At 39.3% G+C, this 17,400-nt stretch overlaps 1 protein-coding gene across 10 annotated transcripts in view; it reads left to right on the top strand.

Annotated features, from left to right (window-relative positions):
• Positions 1-17,400, top strand: part of tank (TRAF family member-associated NFKB activator) — a 119,053-nt gene that overhangs the window by 57,197 nt on the left and 44,456 nt on the right. For all 10 annotated transcript variants that reach the window (XM_069935374.1, XM_069935373.1, XM_069935372.1 and 7 more), the window contains one exon: positions 4,954-5,108. In XM_069935374.1, the coding sequence (XP_069791475.1) occupies positions 4,954-5,108 (155 nt within the window). The remainder of the gene's footprint in view (positions 1-4,953; positions 5,109-17,400) is intronic.

The raw sequence follows: 17,400 nt of genomic DNA, 5'->3' as shown, positions 1-17,400 counted from the left end.
CAAGAGGAGATGGCTGGCTGTATAAAGTTTCACTTGAAATAAGGGAAACAAAAAGGAACTCTGTGGTGACCTGAAAGAAAGAGGTTATCATCTGGAAAACCAAGATGGGGCAAGTTTCTTCGGCAAGATACTGAAGTGGTTGATCGGAAGGAATCAGTTTGTGTCGAATGAGCAACAAATTTCTCTCTGAAAACTGACAAGAACCTTGCTGCGTGGTAACCATTTACCTTTCAAGCACCAAAGTCTGGTGAAGATTCATAAATGTTAAATTCTGTGCACATTATAAAGAATTGCCTAATACCGGTGAAAATTGAGGAGTGAGAAATGAGATTGAACTGTGAATTTAAGAACTTTTCTGAACTTATTCACACATGTTTAGAATTAGAAGGGAGTTAAGTTAATAAGTTAGAGTTTGATCCTGTTTTCATGTTTAAAGATAATTAAAAGTAACTGTTATTTGAGTAACCATTTGTCTTGGTGAATTTCTATTGTTGCTGGGTTTTGGAGTCTTCTGGGCATAACACAACAAATTAAGAGAGGGAGAAACAGGAGGTAATGAGAGGGACAATAGAATCTAGCAGGTCTGTCAACAGATGGAGCAACCTGCTGCCAGTTCCTATCATTAACCCACACTCATTGTGGTGGCCTGGATGCATACATGAGCACTACATCTCAAGTTAGATCTTCTGCATCATTCTTTCATGACTAGCTTTTACTGGTGGCCTGTCCAATTTTCCTTGGCAGCTAACTGTACAGTGATGAGATCACCATTTCATTGAAGTGGGAGGATCAGAGATGTTAGGCCTTTGCACTAGTTTTCTACCACAGGAGAGCACAGCTGGAGGCAATGAATTCCTTTTCACTGGGTTGTTCCCTGGGATGGGGGGTGAGTTACAAGAAGAGACTGCATTGGCTGGGTCTGTTTTCCTTGAAGTGAGCAAAGGCTTGAGGTAATGAAAAAAGGTTTAAGAGGAGATACAAGAGATTTTTTTTTCACCCAGAGTTTGGAAAACACCTTGTAAGGATGATAGAAGCAGAGACTCTCATAACATACGGGGTTTTTTCATAAACATTGGAACCAATGATGCTTAGAAGGCCAGGGACCAAGTGCTTATAAATGGGATGAGTGTAAATGGTTCATGATGGGTTAGATCAACAAGATGGATCCAAGGGCCTGTTTCTGTACTGTATGCCTCTTCTAAAGTACAGCAGGGTACGGACTTTTGGGTAACCAGGAATAAAAGCACTATAACTAATCAATACTCTGAATTGTAGCATGAAGCAGGAGATTAATATGACTGAAATCTCCTACTATTACTGTCCTGTTATTTTTGCATTTCTTACAAATGCACAGCTGTATGGACTCAGGAATGGGCTGGGCCATATGGTTTCAGTACATCTTGTCAGACAGCTGGAACATGAATGCTTCCATTTGGCCCTTCAAGCAAATTTGCATCTTCCTGGATCAATAATCTCCACCTACCATTGCCCAGATGATAAATTGATACACCCCTCATAATCCCTGTTAAATCCATCAGAATCTCAGAATTGCTTACATCTTTGTATTGAATTCTCTCCTCATTTCTTGCTCATAAAATCAGAGCCATATCATTGGAAATATTTTTTTAAAACTTGGCTTAAGTATCTGTGCAGTTTCTACAGTATCCAAGGTTACGGGTTTGTAGGCACAGTTATATAAATGGATGAAGTGAGGTCAGGAAGAATGCTAATATCTTTTTAACAAGTTGTTTGTACTGCAACCTTCTATTTAAACAAGAGTAGTTGTAATTGTCAGTTTTAGAAATATTTCCCTTGGGTAAATGTTAATCTAACATCGCCTTGTTGCATTTTCAGATTTAAGAATTCAATAAATAACTGTTTAAGGTTCTGTTTAAATGTTGTTCAACACTTAATGTGAGATGTTTCAGGGCAGCACAAGCGTATTTCATAAATCAGAGATTTCCAGAGAAAGGTTTTAAAATACAACCCGATGAAACAGCAGTCTCCAGTATGCAGAGACACAACCAGACATAAATACACATACAGGACAAATAAATGAATAAATATTGTTTTGTACATATAAGAGTCTCAGATGGTTAGTGTGAGCAGTTCCTTTGGTCGTTCAGCATTCTCACTGCCCGTGGGAAGAAGCTGTTCCTCAAACTGATGGTGCTGGCTCTAATACTCCTGTATCTCTTCCCTGACGGGAACAGCTGAAAGATGCTGTGTGGAGGGTGGAAGGGGTCAAATAAATGATTTTCAGACAACGATCCTGGTAGATCCTGTTGATGCGAGTAGGGAGACTCCCGTGACCCTCTCTGTCACTCTCCAATCCATTTCTCTGCAGCTACCATACCATTATGTGATGCTGCTGGTCGGATGCTCTCGATAGAGTTCCTATAGAAGGGTGATATAATAGTGGCTGGTACTCTTGCACACATCAGTCTTCTCAGGAAATGCAGTTACTGATGCACCTTCCTGACAAGTGAGGAGGTGTTGAGTGTTCAGTGAACTTCAAGGAACTAGGTACTTTCTACTACAGATTGTTGATGTGTAGTTGAGTGGTCACTCCTAGTCCTCCAGAAGTCCACAATCATCTTTTTTGTCTTGTCCGTGTTGAGTTTCAGGATGTTACTTAAGCACCATTTCCCGAGATTTTCACCTCTTCTCTGTAGTGCGACTTATCATTGTTGCTGATGAGGCCAACTACACTTGAACATTCACTAGGCCTTTTTACACAGAAACCCACTTAATTGGTGTGTTAGCAACACTTCTTTAAAGGCAGTTCAGGTCGTTCACACTAAACCAAGAAATGCGGGGTCAGTGCAACCTTTTACATCAGCAAGTCGGCATTCCAGAGCAAAAGGAGGAGGGACCTGTAGCATTACAGCATTAACCCTTTTAGACAGAAGCTGTTGTGAAACACATTGGCTCTGATACTACCTACCTTGGTGGTATCAGACATGGGATGAAAATGACCCACCTTCATTGCATTTATACAGATAGGTGAAGCAGTTAAAAAGCAGTAAATTCCTGTCTTTTAACAGCTGTATAAAAAGTGCTACTGCCTTAATTTATTTTGAATCATTGTTCACATCCATTATTATTTATAAATCTCTCCAATAGTCTGTCCAAATACATGTTGGCTTACATTGCAATTGCGTCATCAGAAAACAGTAAGTTTGAACAGGGACTCTAATTACACCCTGCTCCACATGAAGAACACTTGAAGCTTCCACTGCCTTTGCTTATCTTCAGTTCAACACAGAAACAAATTTCCTTCAACTAAGTTTTATGAAAACTAAAGCTCCCAGCTTTCTTCCTTCAAACTGTGTGATAACCAAGAATTATGGTCTGATTGGATGTCTTGCCACTTTTAAGCCCATCCATTTCCAACTCCCTCATCCCCCCAAAAAATAATCTGTCTTAACTGATTTATTTTAGTGTCATTTTGTCATAAAAGCTAACGGTGCATTAGTGACTCTCGGGGAAAGAAATCTGCCCATATGTGATTCCAGATCCATGATGTGTCAACTCTGAACTGCCTTCTAAAATAGACAGCCAGCCCAAAGTTCAGGGTAAATGATAAATAGTGGCTTTGTCAGTGACACCCACATCACATAAATGAAACATTAAACAAAATATTATATTTCTCAATCAAGTTCTAATTATTTAATTATTTCAAACTATATTATTCATCGTTATTCCTGCTAAAATTCTGACTATTCCTTGCTTTCTTGTATACAGACTTTCTTCTGGAAAATTGTCACTTTTGTGAGTTGTTCAATTATTAGAATATTTATACATGTAAATGACTGCAAAATCTTGGGAGGTTATTCTTACTACTTTGGACAAAAAGAGTTGTCTTCAGACTCGTACTTTTTGTCATTCTTCTCGATTTGTATTTTTACATCTGGTTCTAGGTTCTGTTTGATATTTTTCAAAAAAGAAGATTTTCACGAAAGGAAGCCATTTGACTTCAATAATGCATGTCTTGTACAAGGTTCAAAGATAAGCATGTTATATCAATAAATGAATGGTAGAGCATGTATCTGAATCTGATACTAATCATGAAGAAGACAAAAGAGACTAAAAATGCTGAAATAAAGAACCAAAAAAAATGAACTGTTGGAGGAACTTAGCATTCACAGAGGGAAACTGTCAGTACATCGGGTCGAAAGTCTGCCTCGGCTGAGAAAGGAGAGGGAAGGTGCATGGTATTAAATGGAGGGCAGGGGTCAAAGGGTGATACAGGGATGTGGAGGGGTGAAGGATGATGACAGATGAAGCCAGGTGGGTTGGAGTTGGGAAACTGACAGATGGAAGCAGACATTGGGGGGTGAAGAAAAAGGGAAAAACCTGGGCAGGGAGCACAGATAGGAATTGAAGGGGGAGTCAGCTGCTGAGGGAAGGAGATACAGATGGTGGCCTGATTGGAGCGGTTGAAGAAGGGAAACAATGGGAAGGGGTGGTTCAATGGAGAAGGTGGGAAAAGGGAAAGGATATGAGTAACTGAAGACTGGAGGAAGTTGGAAAGAAGGGGGTGTGTGTGAGAGAGGACCATTATAGATAAGGAGAAAGAAAGGGCCAGGAGGGTGTGGCAGCAGTGACTTGTCATTGGAGAATTTAGTATTCATGCTAAAGACTTCTCAGGCAGAATGAGGTTCTGCTCTAAACATTTACATTTGACCTCACCCGAACAATGAATGAGGCAGAGGACAGACAGACAATACTACTTTCTCCAAGAATCTGATACATTCATTGGTGGGTATATTGTAAATGCGAAGTTCTTTAGAAAAAGGAATAAAACATAAAAAAGGAAAAAGAGTTAATTTCTTGAATTGAAAAAATTTTAATTGTGTAAGTGTACAATAAAAATTGAAAGCATTTTGTCAGTCATTGTTGAATTGCCAACACCAGATAGTGATCATTTACACATTCATCTTCTTGCAGGCAATATTTCTGGACAAGTTCAGTTTCTGGACACGCTACCACAAATAAATGAAAGTGATATACTGAAAGTCAGAGGAAATGAGGCACAACAACCCACAGCATCTGATTCATCGGAGGATTTGAAAGTAGCATTAGAAAGGGAAAGGCATTGGAAGGTAAACTTTATTCATCTGAAATTACAAATTACTTGAATGAAGATGTACTCTTAACATTATAATTTTGTGTGTATTATTGGCTCTTCAGTCATGGAGAAAACACAGCCAACTTTGATATACTATTTTCCCATTTCTTGAAACTTACATTTCCAACGAATATTTTTGGAAAATTATTAGAAGGTGTTGCTGGCACTTTCCCATTGGACAAAGGCATCATGGAGCATAACAGTAATAACTGAGATTGCCAAAGATGGAATTGATGGGAATCAAATCTAAGTCCTCTATGAGTACTTAATCAGCCATCAACGATTCCTTATTTGTCCCCAGTTCCTTTCTTTTATTTATAGTTATTTACAATAGCACATTCGTTCCCATGCCCTCTCAGATTTGAGTATTAGTTTTTAAGTAAGCTGATTGGCTTTGTTTAAACCTAGCCCAAGAAACATTGGTTCTTGATTCTTGGTCCTCCAAAATATTCCGTATGGAACTTGAACTGAAGGTGAGGGAGGGTGTGCTTAAAGAGGAGATTGTTGAAGAAGAACTGCCTTAAATTTAATTGGGTCTGGTAGAGGGAAGATTATTCAATGCTTTAATTATGCTGTACACATCTGTCTTGGAAGATGGCTCTACAAATTGGGTTTTGTGCCCTCGTCTGCTCCTAGCAGGCTTGGGTTTGGTGTAAGATTGGTAGTCTATATCGAGCGGGCAGTTTAGCATTTTGTAAAAAAAAACAGGTCAGGCGGTGTGCTTCACGTCTGTCTTGGAGGGAGCTCCATTTTAATAAATCCAAGAGCTTTGTAACGCTCGTTTCTCTTCCATATATATTTGTGACAAATTGGGCTGCCTATATCTGGACTCGTTCAATGGGAGTAGTGTTTTTATTTGTGTGTGGGTCCCATGCACCTACTGTGTAATCCAAATGTGGTACGACCTCTCCTTCTCAGAAGTTGAACAATGATGGAAGTTGGATCTCAGAAAATTTAGGCCTTTGTTGTAAGATACATCTAATCATTCCAATGTAGGTTGTTCTGGATTTTGATACCAAGGTATTTGGTCTGTTTGGTTTAATCCACCCATAATTTTGATTGATGTTTTGCCTAGTTTTCTCTTCCTGGTAACATGCATGGATTTGTATTTGGAAGAATTGAACTGTGCATGCCCCATTTTTGTGACCATTCTACCATGCTATCAAAATCTTTTTGGAGAGCATCCTTGTCATCAGCTGACTTAATTGGATGGTATACCAGTTGTCCGTGAATAGTCTAGTGGTGCTTGTGACTTTTCCGTGAATGTTGTTGATATAAAGTAAAAGCAAATGTGGGCCTAAAATAGTGCCCTGGGGTGTACCACTTAACACTGGTCACCATTCAAAACTTTTTCCATTCACGCACACCCACTGGAGACAGTTCATCAAGAAACTGGAAATCCATCTTTTAGTGTTGGAGCGAATACCGTAGTAATTGAGCTTCTTAAGTAATCTTTAGTGGGGAATGACATCAAATGCTTTGGAGAAATTGAGCACCACTAAATCACTGGTGACATTGTTATCAAAGTTTTTGGCCAGGTCATTTTTTGTCAGGATAAACTGGGGCTCTCATGATCCATGCTTCCTTAAAGCATGCTGATTAATAGTTTCTAAACTCCTGTATTGCCACATGCTGAGTCCCAGTATCTGCCTCGGTCTCACTGAAGAGATGATTGAGATCAGTAAGATCTCCAGCAATTAATCGTGATAAATGCATTCATCCTGAGGAACCTAAAGTTGTTAAACTGGAATCTGAGTTGGAGTTACTATTTGAAACAAATCATGGAAAGGAGAGAGAGATCCTGGAAGTAATCATACCTCCTATGTCATGTAGAAAGGAGAAAGGAACTTAAAACAATAATTGAGCCAAATCTGTCTGGTTGTGACTGATTCGTCTGAAATAAACTATTGGCATTCAATCATTACTACAGAATTAGATCTAGGGCTGAAATGATGCAAGATTCAAGATTCTTTTAATGTCATATAATGGTGCAGAACATGTAATATTACAACAGGCAAAAGGCAATTTTGCCTTACATGAAGAGAGAAAGAGCAATAAAGAGTCCCTTCTGAGTCACTGAATGTTTGTTGATTTGCCTCCAGCATTTTCGCAACCTCTGCAGCCATGCAGATTCCTGTTTGATTCATCGGCAACCTGAGCTCCGACACAATCAGAAAGCCTTCAGTTGCTCAGGCCCTTTGAGAGCCCTTCTTACCCTCAGCACCTGCTCAAATCTTGGCTCAGATACTTGATTTCCACGAACCAGTCTCCAGCAGCCCACATTCGGTGCAGATCTCCTGACTACAAATCGCCTGCGGTCTGTGAGGGTCCCTCAGCTGCTGAGCCCCTTGCTGGTCTAATTCTGTGGTCACCTTCCTGTTGGGTCGTCTTCTCTGTTTCTCCTTCTCAATGGGGGGAGTATTCTTCCCATTTCTGGTGCCAAGTGCCAGTCCGCTGCTCCCAGAAGACTGAAATTCCTTTTGGCTACTACCGAGCACAGGCGCTGCCATCTTGGGCACAGTCCTCTAAGGTTACAGGATCTTACTTACAAACTCCATCAGCTCCTTTAACAGGACATTTAAGGCCTCTACTGAGCTGCTGACATTAGGTCTGGGTGGTTGACCCCTTCGGAGCAGCACTGTGTCTCCGCTTTCTTGGGACTACACCAGCAGTAGCACAGCGATTACAGCAGCTCTGGCAATGCAGCCATTTTTATTGGACTTTTTTTTGTTATTTTATTCATTATACTACTGCTTTTACACTGGGAGCATGTGTTGCCACCCAGGTAACTACATTGGACCCATGGACTCAATGTGAAGTCGAAGCATGGGGCTCAATTTTGCTTAAGATTTTTAATTATGAGAGAGAATCACTTCTCCAATCTAATGCCATATTAAATCAATCATACGAGTGGAGACCCTATTCTTTGGATGAGGATTCTGAACCTGCAGTACAGTGAAGTGAAATTCTTTGTTTAAATTTATTCATTGCTAAGTGCTTGAATTTTCTGTTTTTAAAACCTTCAATTTTTAGTAACACATCAATTTTAGTTGTTTTAAATGCCAGTGTCTGAAAATTCTGCAAACAATTAAACTGCTTCACCTCATTGACCAAACAAAGTTTTACTCCAGCTGTACCTTCCATCAAGCATCTCAGAACTATAGAACCTGAGATAGCTTGAGTTGGAGAGTAATTACCTCTTTAAACCTGTTGTTCACCAAGTTCTCAGCATGCAAGCAAAGGTTCTATAAGTGTTAACAGAGAGCTAGACTGATAGTAATTTGAAAATAAAATGTGGTTAAATGAAGGTAATTGATTGAAGAGCAACTGTTGAATATTCACTATTTGTCTCATTTTGGCTTCATAAATTACAGTTTGTAAAGTTAAGGAATGGCATTGACATTTATCTGAGAGGAATGTCCTTTGTAGGAACCTGTGGACAATCCCATAACTTTGACTGTATATTGCAGGAAATGACTCCAGCTGCAACAAATGTAACTTGAGGTTTCAGAGCTGAAGCAATAGCTAGTCATTCTTAGCGAGTGGCACATATAGATGGGTGATCATGCTGTATTTTAAGTTTAAGAGATATGGGTCACTTCCAAACAGACTATTATGAATAGTCAGATGGCTCAAAAATCCCCCTGAGTCCAACTCTTCCACAAATGTTTTTTTTTCTTTTGCATGCTAGTAAGAATGATGGTTCCTCAGTGGTGTATAACTACAAGTGGCTTTGCAGCACAGGAGGCAAGGAAGAAAACTGAGAAAGCAAGAATAATTTTAGATTCAAGACTTGGCGGAATAGACAAGCAATTCATTTGTTGTAGTGACCAGGATTTTTGCCTCCCTGTTACCAAGGTCAAGGATGGCAGGAGTTGAGAGCTATAAAACATTTTGAAAGGGAATGGTAAACACCCAGAGGTTATGGTCTATATTAGTACAGAAGTAGGAAGAGGAATGAGAATGCTGTAGGGAGCTATTAAATAGGAATGAGAATGCTGTAGGGAGCTATTAAATTGTTAAAAAGTAAGGCTTTGAAAGTAGTAATCTTTGAATTGCTGTATTTTAGGTAGTGGGGAATGCTGTAGATTTCTGAGGAATCACAGCTATTTCTGACACCATCTCAAAAGGATTGGAACCAATATCCTCACAGGAGTATTTGGTACTGCTTGTGGAGGTGGGAAAGGGGTTTGGAACCTGAGGGTATAGTGAAAAGGGAGGAAAGCTAAGTGGGAAATAGAAGATGGGGGCTTTTGGTGAGTAAGTGTGTAAGTGGAAAAGGCAAAAGTGCAGAGCAATAGCAGGGTTAATGATAACCAGGGTGTATTGGGAAGAAGTGGAGCATTAAAGTATAAGAGTGGCTAGCAAATAGATCAGAGCGAACAAAAGTAATAAAATAAAGGGAAAAAACTACTAAAAATAATAGGGAGAACTATTCACACTAAATAAAGTTAATGTAAGAATTTTACTGGGATCATTGAAAATGGAAATTAAATAACTAAATTTGTTTGACATACATGTGTGAATGCGCAGAATGTAGAAAATTAGTGAAGTGAAACCATGGATAGCTGTGTGGGAAGATGATGTGGAAATAACAGAAATCCATCTCAAAAATGGTCAGGATAGGGCATTACGTTTCTCAATAAAAAGTTCTCTGGTAGAGCAGGAGAGCAAGGAGAAGGGTAGATATGTTGATAAATATTTATAGCGCTGGAAAGAAACTGGGAGAAATCAAAAACAGAATTACTGTAGTTAGTTAAATCTAATAAACAGTAGAGGGAGCAACACACTGCTGAATATATTATGTCAGTTAGGCGTAAAAGGAATTTTGAGAAGCAAGCATGCAGGACAATTGGAGAGAAGTGCTAAAATGTAGGGTAGTTATAATAGAGTCTTTACTTCTCCCAATTTAAAACTAGGGGTAGTACAAGTGTTAAGAACAGAGAATTAAGAATTTGCAAAATGATTAATTTTCTAGAGTAAGGGATGTTTCTGGTCCAACAAGGAAGGATTCATGGTGGAACTTAATTCTGGGGAACGAGGTCGGATAGATTTACCAGGTTTTGGTTGGGGAGCTATTGATCATTCATCATAAGATTAGGATTAGCGAGAGAAAAGGAGCTGGAGTAATCCTAAATGGGGAAAAAAAAAGGCGAGTTTTAATGGGGTGAGACTGGAGGTGGCTAGGTAAATTTGAACAAAAAGTTAACAGGCAAAACTATAGTATAACAACAGGCTGCATTTGAGACACATTCTCATATGAGGCAAGAGAAGGAAGAACCAACCCAGAACATTCTGGATGTCTAAAGAGAATCAGCAGGAGATAAAGCAAAAAAAAACTACATGGACAGGTGTCAGATTGTAAATAACTGTGAGAACTGATTATAAATGACTCAGAAGGGAAGTACAAATTAAAATGAGAGGCAAAGAAAGCATATGGGAAAAGATTAACTGCCAACATAAAAGGGAATCCAAAAACATTCTGTTAGCACTTAAATAGTAAAAGGGTAGTATTTGGATGAGTGAGACCCATTGAGGTCATAAATGCAACTTGAACATAGAGTGTAAGATACTAAGTGAATATCACTTCTTCTGTGACTTCCCATCAATTTCCGCCTGAGAGTCCATCCCAGCGATCACAGGAAGTGCTACACTTGCCCTTGCATCTCCTCACCACCATTCGGGGCCCCAAACAATTCTAAATGAAGCAACATTTCACCTGTGAGTCTGTCGGAATCATTTACTGCACTTTGTGCTTCTGATGCAGCCTCCTCTACATTGTGGAGACTGGGCTCCTCTCCATTGGGCAGTCTGGGAGATCAGTTTGTCGAGGGTGGAAGTCAACCCGCACCTCTGAAATTAAATCAGACTGCAAAAGAAAACAGCAAAAATATCTCTTCAAAGCAAACAGATTTTTATTGAGAATGGTCATTTTGTATATGGGAAGTGTGGGTGACTTGTCAGATGTCTCAAGCAGACATCTTTCTGAAGTCTCAGCTCTCACTTCGAAAATACAGAGGTGTGCTTCTATATTTATATAATTTCAAATGAGTAAGGGTCAAAATGACCCTCATTCTTAATATTACATCATTCTATTAAAAAAAGTGTCCCAGCCTTTGTTTACCTTTCATAAGCATAATGGAATGTGTAATGGTCTAGCATTGCCTCGATAAAGACAAAATTAATAATGTTTATGCTAGCTTTATCTTAACTTTTAATTGCATCATTGTAAGGCATCTTCTTATCTGTCCTGGCAGTCTGTGCGCAAGGTTATATTTGCAGCTGTCTAACTGTATTTAGCCATCTTACGACACACTAAAGTTTTGTCAGCCATCTTCTGTAAATTTTAAAAGCAAGAGCTTTAACATTGAGACATAAATCAAAAGCATTAAAATACAAGTGCAATATAAATCATTCTTCTACATGAGCACCTTTGCTTTTTCTTCCATACTCCATTGTCAAACACATTTTGCTCAACACAATATTTTGGGTGATGCATCTTCAGTTGAAAATATTTTTGTATTGAGGATTAGCAAAACACTTTCTGTGCAGCAGAATACACTGTATTGAAATTTACATAATGTATTGCACAACCCTGTTCTATTTAATTGAATTGTTTATTGTCCTGTGGACTGAGACAGAGTAAAAAGTATTATGTGCTATCCAGGCAAGTAGATAGTGCAACAGTAACCAAACAACATTGTAAATAATAATGTTACAATAAGTCAAGTAGAGCAGGGAAGAGAGAAAAGTGCGAATACATAATGCAGCATGCAAAGAAAAATACAGTTTAAAAACATCTAATTCCCATACTAATTTAAGGCCACTGGAGAAACAACACCTTGCCTTCCATCTTCAGGCTGCAACAATATAGACTTCATTTTCTGTGAACCTTCCCATTCCCTCTTTCCTTCAACCCTGTTTCCCTTTCTCTTGCTCCCTACCACTTCCCTGATCAGAGCTATCTTAGCCCTCTGACCTCAAGCCCTATCATTTTTCCATTTCTTTCTCCTACCGCTTTCCTTTCGCCTTTGGTTCTCTCCCATCCTCCCTCCTCTCAAGGTGGACGAGCATAGGCCAACAGGCAAGAAGTCATAGCTGGACATGGGTGGAGGGGAGGAGAAGAGGAAAAAAGCTGAGTTGCTAGGGGGAGGGGATAACTGTCTGAATGCAGAGGCAAGGGGGTGGGGAGCTGGAGGGAAGGAGACAGAGGGATAGGGAAAAAGAGAGTGAGAGAGGTTTTGGAAACTGGAGGTCTATGTTAATGCAATCACTAACCTGTATCCACCTATTGCCTCTTACCTATTCAGCTATGTTCTTTCCCCAACTTTTTATTTAGGCATCTGCCTGATTTTTGGCTCTCCTGAAGAACTCCTGCCAGAAATGTTGAATGCTTTTTACTTCCTGTGGATGAGGTGTTACCTGCAGAGTTTCTTTCGCTCTTTGTTAACTGCAATTATCCCAACATTGACAAATATTCTTGTTTACCATACTAAATCTTCCGAGAAGATGTTACTTCTAAAGTAGTAGTAAAGGTTGAGATATGGGATATTTTAAAATTAATAACACCAGATTTATAAAAGTTGGCATAACCTAAAATAGATATGTATCCAGAACTGAATGAAATATGTGCAAGAATTTTAAGAAATAAATATCAATGAGAAAATTATCCTGAAAAAAATCATTATCTTCCAGTGCTCTTTGGATATTTATATGGTACTGGAGGACTAGAGAGTAGTAAATGTTATTACCTTGGTCAAAAGAGGGAGTAAGAATAACCCCAGCAACTTTGCTTTGAATCAGTAGACTGGACCATATTCAAGGACTCATCCTCAAACTTGTATGAATATGCCACAGCTGTCAGCAACAACAAGACCTATGTGAATGAGTGTTTGCCCTTGTACACATACTGTCAATACCTCAATCAGAAGCTGTGAATGAATCAAAAGATTCCCTGCCTACTGAGAGCGAGGTCGAAGGCATTTTGACTGGTAATCTTCATCTCTACAGGAAGTCCAGAAGGCTATCTCAGCAGCAAGGAATTAATTCTGAGGGAAGCAAGGAACAGAGTCAGATACTCGTTAGCTATGGCAGGGATTGCAAGCCATTACATCCTACAAAGTGAGGCCGACCACCATAAATGGCTGTGATGTATCACTGCCCAATGAGGTGAACAATATTATTGCTCAATTTTAAATTTAAATTTAGACGTACAGCACAGTAACAGACCATTTCAGCCCACGAGCCTGCGCCGCCCAATTACACTCAATTAACCTACAACCCCCAGTACATTTCGAATGGTGGGAGGAAACCTGTGCAGACACGGGAGAATGTACAAACTCCTTACAGGTCCTGATCGCTGATGCTGTAACGGTGTTAAAGTAACCACAACACCCACCTTGCAACCTTACACCAACTATGATTTGAAAAGGAGAACTCAACCATTGAGAATTGCTTCAGAAGCTGATGGCACCATGATATCTGTCTCTGAGGCCAATGTCAGAACATTCTTCAAAAGGATAAACCCTTGCAAAGCATCAAGCCCTGATAGCATACCTGACAGGGTACTGAAAAATCTGTGCCAACCAACTAGCTGGAGTATTCACAGATATTTTCAATCTCTTATCACTCCAGTCCTAGGTTCCCACCTGCTTCAAAAGGGCGCCCAAGAAGATCAGAGTGAGCTGCCTCAATGACCATCGGCAAGTAGGCTCATATTTTCTGTGATGAAATTCTTTGAGAAGTTGGTCATGATCAGAATTAACTCGTACTTAAGTAAAGATCTGGACTTACTGCCACCACAATCACTCCACAGCAGATGCAATCTCACTGGCTCTTCACTCAGCTCTGGATCACCAAGACAACAGCAACATGTACATCATATGTTTCATCTACTACAGCTCAGCTTTCAACACCATCATATCTTCAGTACTGGTCAGCAAATTCCAAAATCTGGGCCTCTGCATCTGAATCCTTGACTTCCTCATTGGAAGACCAGTCAGTATGAATTGGAAACAATGTATCTGCCTCACTGACAATCCTTACAGGGGCACCCCAAGGATGCGTGTTAAGCCCACTGCTCTACTCACTCTGCTCCCATGACTGCGAGGCATATTTAAAATGCCATCTACAAATTTGGCAATGACACTACCTTCATCGGGAGAATCACATATGGCAATGAGGAAGCAAAGGATTGTGAACTCAACCAATGCCCTCAGGGGCATCAGTCTTCACTGGATTGAAGACATCTGCAAAAGGGAATGTGTCATAAGAAAGCAACCTCTATCGTCAATGACCTTCATCACCCAGGCCATGCCTTCTTCACACTGCTACCATCAGGAAGGATGTACAGGAGCATGAAGACGAACAACCAGTGCTACAAAAACAATTTCTTCCCCTCTGCCATCAGATTTCTGAATGGACAATAAACCACAGATACCTCATCACTTTTGCTTCTTTTCAGACTAATTTATTTATTTTTAATTGTAATTTATAGCAATATTTGCATCTGTAATGCTGCTACAAAATAATTTATTTTGTGACATGTTCATGACCATAAATCAGTGGTCTTTTCAACTTTGGCGTTGGAAAAGCTCTCAGAAATGTGCATGGCTTCATTGGGTGGGGCATTGAGTATGAAAATAAATATGTTGTGATGAAGCTACATAAAAGTTTGATTAGGTGGCACCTGAAATACAGTGTGCAATTCTGGTTGCCCTATGATAGGAGGGAGATGCAAAAGGTAGAGAAGATTTTTACAGGATTTTGCCTGCTTTAGAGAATATAAGTTATGGGGAGAGATTGGACAAACTTGCAGTGTTTTCTCTGGAGAATAGGTGGCTGAAGGGAGACCTGATAGAGGTTTATTAAATCATAAGAGATGTTGATAGAGCGGCAGTCAAAATCTTTTCCCCAGGATAAAAGCATTGTAGACCGTGCATCTTGGTGCCTCACAGTTCGGCGGGCAGCAACCTCCTTTGAAGAAGACCGCAGAGCCCACCTCACTGTCAAAAGACAAAGGAGGAAAAACCCAACATCCAACCCCAACCAACCAATTTTCCCTTGCAACTGCTGCAACCGTGTCTGCCTGTCCCGCATCGGACTTGTCAGCCACAAACGAGCCTGCAACTGACGTGGACATACCCCTCCATAAATCTTCGTCCGCGAAGCCAAGCCAAAGAAGAAGACTAGAGGGCATTTGTTAAAGGTGAGAGCAAGGAGGTTTAAGAGAGATGTGCAGGTCAAATATTTTACACAGAGTGGTAGGTGCCTCAAATATGCTGCCAGGTGTAGTATTGGAAGAAGTAACATTTAAGAGACTGCTAGATTAATACATGATTATGAAGGAGATAGTGGGACATCTATCAAGTGCAACTAGCAGAATTTTAGTTTGATTTAAACATCATGTTTGACACAGACATGTGAGCTGAAGGGCCTGTTCTTGTGCTGTATAGTTCTAAATAGTGATCTAGGACAGGATTATTTGTCATCTGAAGGAAAGACAAATAAAAGCAAGCCAACATTTAATTGTTTTGGGAAAAATGTGATAGATGGAATATTTTCTTGACCCAGAAGAAGCTGATGATGGTAATACATTTGATTAAACATGGACTTCCAGAGGCTTTGATAAAGTGTCACATAACAGGTATATCAGCAAAATTGTGGCATGTAGCATAAAAGGTCATTGATAGCATGGATGGAGAGTTGGCTAAATAACAAAGGGTCATGATGAATGTTTTCATGGGTTTTTTTTGTGTGGAGGAAGGTTAATGGTGCCATTCCCCAAGGATTGGTTTTGTAAAAAAATGTGTGTGTGTGTGTGTGTATATATCTATATCTATATAGATATATAAATAAATAAATAGATAGATAAATAGAATTAATTGCTGTGTGTGTGTTTTAAAAAAAAAATTAAAATAAAAAATAATAATAATTGTATGAATTGCTGTGTGTGTGTGTGGAAAAAATTGTATTAATTGGTGTGTATGTGTGTGAGAGAGAAAAATTGTATTAATTGCTTTGAGTGTGTGGTGAGGGTGAGAGGTCGCAAGCTATTTTGTAAATTTGTGGATGACACAACACAGCATTCAGAGGAACTTCAAAGTTGGTAGTGGTGGTTTGCATAATATACAAATGAGCAGGTGGAATGGACAGACCTGTAGCAGATGGCAGTTAATGCAGAGAAAAGTAGTGATGAATTTTGATTTGAATGAAGTGAAACAATATAGAATAAAGGATACTTTTCAGAAAGGATCTGTGGGTGTGTGTACACAAATCTTTGAATGTATTATAGCAAGTTGAAAAAAAATGGTTAATAAAGTATATATGATTCTTGCTTTATCAATTGAGGCAATATAAAATTGAGGAAGTTATGCTGAACCTTGGTAAAACATTGGTCAGACCTGAATTGAAGTATTGTATTCAATTTTAGTTGCTCTGTTATGGAAAAATATTAAGGCCTTGGAGGGGGTCCTGAAAAGATTTATGAAACTGGTTCTTGGATAAAGCACTCCAAATACAAGGATAGGTCAGAGAGGCTCAGTCTATTTTGTTTTGGAGAAGAAACTTGGGTGGGGATGGGGGCAATAAGGTCTCAGAGAATTAAGGTGAAGATAATTTAGCATGCATAGAAGATTGGTTATCAAACAAAAGCATGTTGGCCTTTGTTCAGAGGTAATGGAGAATAAAAATAGAGATGTCTTACCACAACTATACAGTTTTGGTGAAACCACACCTTTTATGTTGCCTCCAAATGTTATCTCTATTTTTAAGGAGGGATATATTTGGTTTCTGAAATGAATGAAGTTTAAAAAAAACAAATCACTGAACTAAGAGCAGGGGTAGGCCACAACCCCTTGAGCTAATTCCACTATTCCATAAATTCTGATTGCAACTTCAATTCTGAATTTGACTTCACCCACAATAACCTTTTCCACCCCTTGCCAAACAAAAATCTGTCTTCATCTGCCTTAAAAATATTGGAAGGCTGCCTCTACGATCACTTCTCTCTGTTTTAAAGTGGATGCAAGTCTTTGTGAATCTTGCATAAGGACATCCAGGTCTCCATTTATAGAATATGCTTTTTATTTTTTCTCTGCCAAAGTTGAGAACTTTGCATTTTTCCTCATCATGCTCCATTTGCCAGAGCTTGTAACTCTCTTGTGTCTGTTTAACAACTTAATTTCTTATCTGTTTTCAGATTAATAGCAAATGTAGGAACCATACTTTTCGTATTTCATCTGTTATTTATAGAATGTTATGAAACA

The sequence above is a fragment of the Narcine bancroftii genome, chromosome 4 (genome assembly GCF_036971445.1).
Source record: "Narcine bancroftii isolate sNarBan1 chromosome 4, sNarBan1.hap1, whole genome shotgun sequence".
Taxonomy (NCBI): Eukaryota; Metazoa; Chordata; class Chondrichthyes; order Torpediniformes; family Narcinidae; genus Narcine; species Narcine bancroftii.
Note: the sequence above shows the minus strand (reverse complement) of the source record. Positions and strands in the feature narration are given on the sequence as shown.